Raw genomic sequence first — 6,358 nt, 5'->3', positions numbered from 1 at the left:
ATTGTACTTACTTGGATTGTCTTTGTGTTTCATTAAATTTTGTTTGGTGATCTGAAACATTTAAGTGTGACAAAAATGTTGAATCTGTGAAGGGCGAATACATTTTATAGTACTGTAGAAAAATTAAATAAAAACAAATCATTTGTGAGGAGCAAAAGCAGAAAGTTTATATTACAAAATTAAGAAAAAAACAAAACTCAGACAACACAATAAGTCCTGTCTGAGGGTAAAAACTAAAGCTAGGAATCCATGGCAGCAGCACAGAGAACCTGCAGAGATTTCACAGCTAGGCTTTAATAAGTTTCCATAAAAAAAACACTTAAAAAAAGAGAGGATCAAATTTAAACTTCACAAGTCCAAATTTGAGGTCAAATTGGAAGAACTGTGAAAAGTTAATTCAGCTCTAGAGGCTTTATCAGGCTGGTAAGCAAAATAGGTCTGATCCCACTGACTTCATTCTTAAAATAAAGGTTAACTAATGTCAGAGAGCAGCATATGTGCACAGGGTGCATGTCAAACAGTACATAATAAACAGAAAGTGCTAATTGTAAGCAGCCTCCTGCCTACAGATGAGGTGGACAGGTGGCAACATAAATTTATCTTGCTCAGAAAACTTCCAGGCAGGAGGGAAATTCTTGTTAACATTATCATCTGTTTGCATTTTTTCAAAGAGTGAGGAATATCATAAATGTAAACTGTTTGGGTTCTTTCAACTAAAATCGCTGACTGTTTTATTTAAAAGGTGAAACTGCAAAAAATGAAGAAATACAAAAATATTTACACACTTCAATTCTAGCTAGATCCAGTCTAGAGTTTGACTTTTAAAATTTTTTAATCCATTGTTAGTTATTGCACCCTAGACCCACCTCATGAAAATCCCAAATTTAAGTAATTATGGTCATACCATCATTTTTTTTTTTTTTATCTTATTTTACTTGGCCCATTTTACTTTGTTTCTTACATAGGCTTGTTGAAGTTGGCTACATTTTTGCAGTTACAATTTCAGTTTTTTTATTTTTATTTTATTTTTTTTTCCATGTGACTCTCACCCCTTCCAGCTTTGAACACTAGAAAGCGGAAAAAGTTACATGGAATGGAATTTAGGGGCGGAGAATATTAGTCAATAGGCAACATCAAAGGACACTGATGACATCATCACCGATCTCATGGAATTTTTTTTAAACAAAATTTATTAAAAAAATTGAAATTCAGACCGATTTTTCAAAAGTCGACATACAATATTAGCCATATTTATTTATTTTGGAGTATTTTACTGGTGGATCTTACCAACAGTAAAAGTGAGCTTTATAGTAAAGGGAAAACCTTCTAGAAACGTGATTTGACATAAACAGGTTCTGGTCAAACAACTGAGACAGCAAGTCCAACAACGAAACAGAAGATTTTTATCTTTCTTTTTTTTATGACTGTCCTTTGAGATTTATTGCCCTTACAACTGGTGAGTAAATTTGCTGTGTTTCTCTATACCTGTTCATATACCCCGACTGATTCAGTAACAAATCTGCTCAGTTGTAGTTTATTGTACAAATAAATCTTAGCATCGACAAGACTTGTCAGGATGGAAGCCATTTTTGAATGGGACAGAGTTTTGTCCCTTGACCCAGCCGCTCTTCGCAACTTGAAAAAGGACAAAGTTGACATGATTGTGGACATGTTTATTTCCACCAAAGAGTGGGACATTGAAGGTAAAGCTCCAAACAAAATCATACATATTTTCAAAGTATTCCAGGCTCTGCTACGGATAAAGAATTATGAAGTTTGTGAAACACAAAGCCTCCTTGAGAACATTGGTGAAGAGCAAGTTAAAACTGAAGTCAAACTTCTTGCAAAAGTGGAGATGCTGGAGCAACGACTTCAAAGGTATTCTGCAGCAGAGAGGAGCCAACATGTCGCTGATTTAGAAACTGACGAGCTCAAAGAACAGCTAGAAAGCGAACAGGCAGAATTGATCAAGTCAATAGGGAAAATTGACCGAGAGAAAAGCAAAAGAAAGCAGTTGGCCAGGGAGCTGCAGGAAGCAGACACGAAGATTAGTATGCTGAAACAGGAGGTAAGACAATATGAACAAACAATTTCTGAAACAGAGGAAGAGGTCAAGAAGCTGCAAAGAGAAATTAAAAGACTTAGGGCGGCTAATTTGGATCTCAAAGACAGCTTCAGAATCTATGGTGACGACCTAAATGCTAAGAGTGGACGGTTGCTCAAGAGTAACAAGAAGGAGCTTGAGGAATGTTCAGATAAACTTCAGGAAACTGAAAGTAAAAATAAAGAACTACAAAATGACAAGGTACGGCTGATAAACCTTCTTCAGGAATCAGAAATGGAAAGAGAAAGGATAATACTGAAGTTAAATTACGTAAAGGGCCAGATCCTAGAAACAGATCAAACTTTGGACTGGCTAAGGACAGAGAAGGATGCAGCAGAAGATAAATTCAGAAACTTGAAAAAAGATATTTACTCAATGACTGAAAAGTTTGATGAAATTGCAGCTGATGCCAGTGAAAGAGTGCAGGAATGTAAGAAAATGCTCCATGAGAAGGAACACGTGATTTTTGAGCAGCAGAGAATAATCTTTGAACTGAAACACGATCTACAATTGGCAAAAATTGACTTGACGGACAGCTCTGTTGGTGTCTTGCACCAGGCCATCGAAGACCGGGATAAAACAATTGACGTCCTCTGTGAGAAACTGGAGCACTACACTAAGCGAATTGAGAAAAATGTGCAAGCCTTTGAACAGCAGGAAACAAAAGGAAAGAAAGGCAAAGTCATTTGCTTCCTTGAGTCTCAGCTAAAAGATGCAGAACAGAGGGCAAACAACGCAGAACAGGCACTGTATCAAGCCAAAGTTATGATCAAGGAAAAAAACAAAGAAGTCTGGAAGGTTTCAGATATTTTGAGAAATTATACGGCTGGTACTTACGGTCTAAATTCAGCCTTTAAAGACTTGGAGAGGTGGAAACATAAAATGAAAGTGAAAGCTTCTGACATGGAACCATTGACCACAGCATTTAACCATCTTGAGATGAGAGTAAAAGACCTCATGGAGGAAAATTTGGATGTCAAGAACATGCAGAAAGAAGGGCATGCAAAGGAGTTCTACATTCCAAAAGGTCATAGACGACTGAAACCCAAAGAGGAAGACGACAAGACTGAACAGCCTACACGTGACTTAGGGGCAAGGCATAAAACTAAACATTTGGAGAAACACAATCCTGCAGAATCAGGATTGGAGAAAGATGGTCAATGGCAATCTGTGCTGAATTCATTTACAGATACCAGCAGCAACACAGATGAAGAACCCCGACCCGGCCAGTTTCTTCAAAATGAGATATCTAACCTAAGCAAAGAAATGGAGATTGTGAAGAGGAAGCTGGACAGATTTCAGAAAATATGGGACAATTTTAGTCCAGTTCAAAGAGAAAGGGCAGTTAGTAGGGGAAACATCGGATCAGGTAGTTCGGGGATGCCATTTGCACCAAAACAAGCCTCTTCTTTCGAGATGGAGGAAAGCAATGAGAGCCAGAGAGCAGCGGATGGGTCTAAAGTCATGACTACCTCTCTCTGCACTTTGAAAGAGCGAAATGCAGCACTGGAGTCTCAGGTTAAGGAGTTAACAAGAATACATTTGGATGATAAAAGAGTGGAGCAACAGCTAAGAAGTGAATTGGCAAACAGAAACCACAGAGGGGTCAGTGAGACAAACAGTGGTAGAATCCCGGAATTGGAAAGGTCGGAGTCTGAGCTGCGCATGAAGGTTTTTGAACTTCAGGGGAAGTGTTGCAGTTTCAATGAGAAAATACTAAGCCTTAAACAAGAGAATAACATAGCCCAAGAGGAGAGAAAACAGGCAGAAGACGGACGAATGAGAGCAGAAGAAAAGGCAGAGGAGCTCAAATTTAAAAATGCAGAACTCGAGAAGGCTGTAGCCAAACTGAAAGACAAGAAGGCTGCTCAAGACGCAAACGCAGAGAGACAAGAGGCTTGCCTGCAAGAAATGAAGAAGAGGGAGATGGATAATAACAAGATTATGGATGTGCAGAAAGACGAAATCTCGCTCCTGAGGAGTCTTGTGAAAAAGAAAGAGCAAACAATTCATTCACTGGAAGAGAACCAACTGGTTCTTCAAGAGGCGTGCCAGCTTGCAGAGGGTAAGCTGCAAGAGGAGTTGAAACAAAATCAACAGAAATATCGTAAGATTCACACAGAACTTCTGAACTGTGTTGCGGCTTTTGAGGGAGATGCAATACTCTTAAAAGACATAACCCTGCTACCTGTGGTTGAACAGGTAATGTACGCTTTGGGCAAATTCAAGGAACATCTCAGCAGCACTTTGGCCACACACAAACATTTGGAAGAGAAATTAAAGGAGAAAGAGGATGCTCTAAAGAAGGCAGAGCATAAAATTCTTTCCAGTGATAGGGTCATCAATGATCTGCGTCTGGAGCTCTCCTCTCTTAGCAGACAGCAGCTGCAAGCTGACCAAGCCGTGGCCAAAGAGCTAGCATCGCTAAGCAAAGCTAAAGAGACCATGAACAATCTTCAGCTTCAACTAGAAAGAAAAGATGAAGTGATAAAGAAAAACACCGAAAGATTTACTCGATCCTTGAATGAACGAAATGAGTCGATAAACAAGTATCAAAATGAATTAGCAGAACTTCAGCACAAACTTAATTTGGAAATGCACACTGGCCAGCGTTACAAAAATGAGATTGAGGAGATGAAGCAAGAAATCAACAGTTTTAACAGTAAACTAGATGTCCAGATGGCGTTACGCACAGAGTGTCTAAATGAAAAAGTGGAACTACAAAACAAACTTGCCCAAAAGGAAATAGAGCTTGAAACTGTTAATAAAGACTTATTGGAGCTTAGACAGGAATATGAAGATATTTCCTCAAAACTATCCAGAGAAAGCGCTTCACAAAAACGGGAATTGCATTTCATGCAGCAGCTAGCTGAAAGGGAGGCTGAAGAGTTTAAAGTACAGGTAAAATATCTTAAAGATAAACTTCAGGGAGCTGAAAAGACGATCATAGAATTCAGAAGGAATGAAGACAGCATGAGAAACAAAATGAAGGACCTGATTCAAGAAATCGAGTTTTTTCAGAAGAGGCAGAAAGTCATTGAGGATGAAAAGGGAATGTATCGTCGAGAAAGCCGTCGGCTCACATTACAGTTAAGGAGACTGAGCACTGTCCCTCTAAAGCAGCTGCAGCAAAGTACCGGTGGTCCAACCGTTGAGGAACTGCAAGCGAAGATCAGAGTGTTAGAAGGTGAATTTGAATATAGATTGAAAACTAAAACAGAAGTGAACAAGGAAATGATCGAATTTAGGATGAGAAAGACATGGCAGAAAAGGTTGGAGAACCTGGAGACAAGTCTTAAGCAGAAAGAAGAAGAGAATGAGTCTCTTTTAAAAAGACAATCTACTCTCAGAAATCTCCTCGAGAAACTGGAAAAAGAGAAACGAGCACTTCAGGATAAGCTCAAGCCTCAAGCGTACAGGAAACAATCACAGATGTGAGGGTTTCCTTACCTGACTGGGCCAACAGGAGTCTCTCCAAGACCTTCATGATGTGGGATGTCAGGGCAACAGGTCTATAGTCCCACCAGGACAGTGAGTCACTTCCCTAATAACAAACCCTATGTGAGCTAAGGGAACTGTAAACATCTTAAAAAGAGAACTTCAGGGAACGAGACAGAGAGTGACTGAGGAGCAGCAGAAGCATCTCAAAGTCAAGATTAGAGACAGTGTACAGGAAACCCTAACCCTGGAGAGCAAAAGGAGGATCAGACAGATGAATGTTCAGCAAATGAGCTGAACACATTCTTCAACAGATTTAGTTCAGGAACAAGCTCATCCTCCTACTCCTGTCCTGCCTCCATCTACCACAAGTTTGTCAACAAAATCAGGAGATGCTACTGCTACCTTTGCCTCTCCGTCCTACTTTTCTGAATCTCGACGTCAGGTGAAGAGGCAGCTGAACCACAGGGTCCAGATGGTTTCAGCCCCAGAGTCCTGAAGGCCTGTGCAGAGCACTTCTGTGGGATTCTGCAACACCTCTTCAAACTTAGCTTTACCCAGAATAAGGTTCCATTGAAGACATCCTGCTTGATTCTGGTACCCAAGAAAGCTCTCCCATCAGTCATTAATGACTATAGAACCGCTGCCCAGATGTTTCATATCAAGGTCATGGAGAAACTTCTGTTGGCTTATGAGTAAGCAGACAAACGCATATACTATATGGGTCTGCTGCAGTTTGCTTTCTGCTGTGGACCTGGAGAGGAAGACACCGTTATCCACCTTCTTAACAAACCCTTTGTCACCTGTCGCTGCTGT

The 6,358-nt window shown here is 40.0% G+C and overlaps 1 protein-coding gene across 1 annotated transcript; it reads left to right on the top strand.

Annotated features, from left to right (window-relative positions):
- Window positions 1-911: 911 nt before the first annotated feature.
- Window positions 912-6,004, top strand: LOC106961620 (centrosomal protein of 290 kDa-like). Its single transcript, XM_015055457.1, has one exon. The coding sequence runs from the start codon at window positions 1,577-1,579 to the stop codon at window positions 5,540-5,542; it is 3,966 nt and encodes a 1,321-aa protein (XP_014910943.1). The 5' UTR covers window positions 912-1,576; the 3' UTR covers window positions 5,543-6,004.
- The last annotated feature ends 354 nt before the right edge of the window (window positions 6,005-6,358 follow it).

Source organism: Poecilia latipinna, unplaced genomic scaffold (assembly GCF_001443285.1).
Source record: "Poecilia latipinna isolate Pla-1442-1.1 unplaced genomic scaffold, P_latipinna-1.0 Scaffold1317, whole genome shotgun sequence".
NCBI classification, from domain to species: Eukaryota; Metazoa; Chordata; class Actinopteri; order Cyprinodontiformes; family Poeciliidae; genus Poecilia; species Poecilia latipinna.
This window is presented reverse-complemented; position numbering and strand designations above follow the sequence as displayed.

Excerpts from the sequence above, each read along its gene's own strand:
- LOC106961620 (XM_015055457.1), top strand. The coding sequence starts at position 1,577 with ATGGAAGCCATTTTTGAATGGGACAGAGTTTTGTCCCTTGACCCAGCC.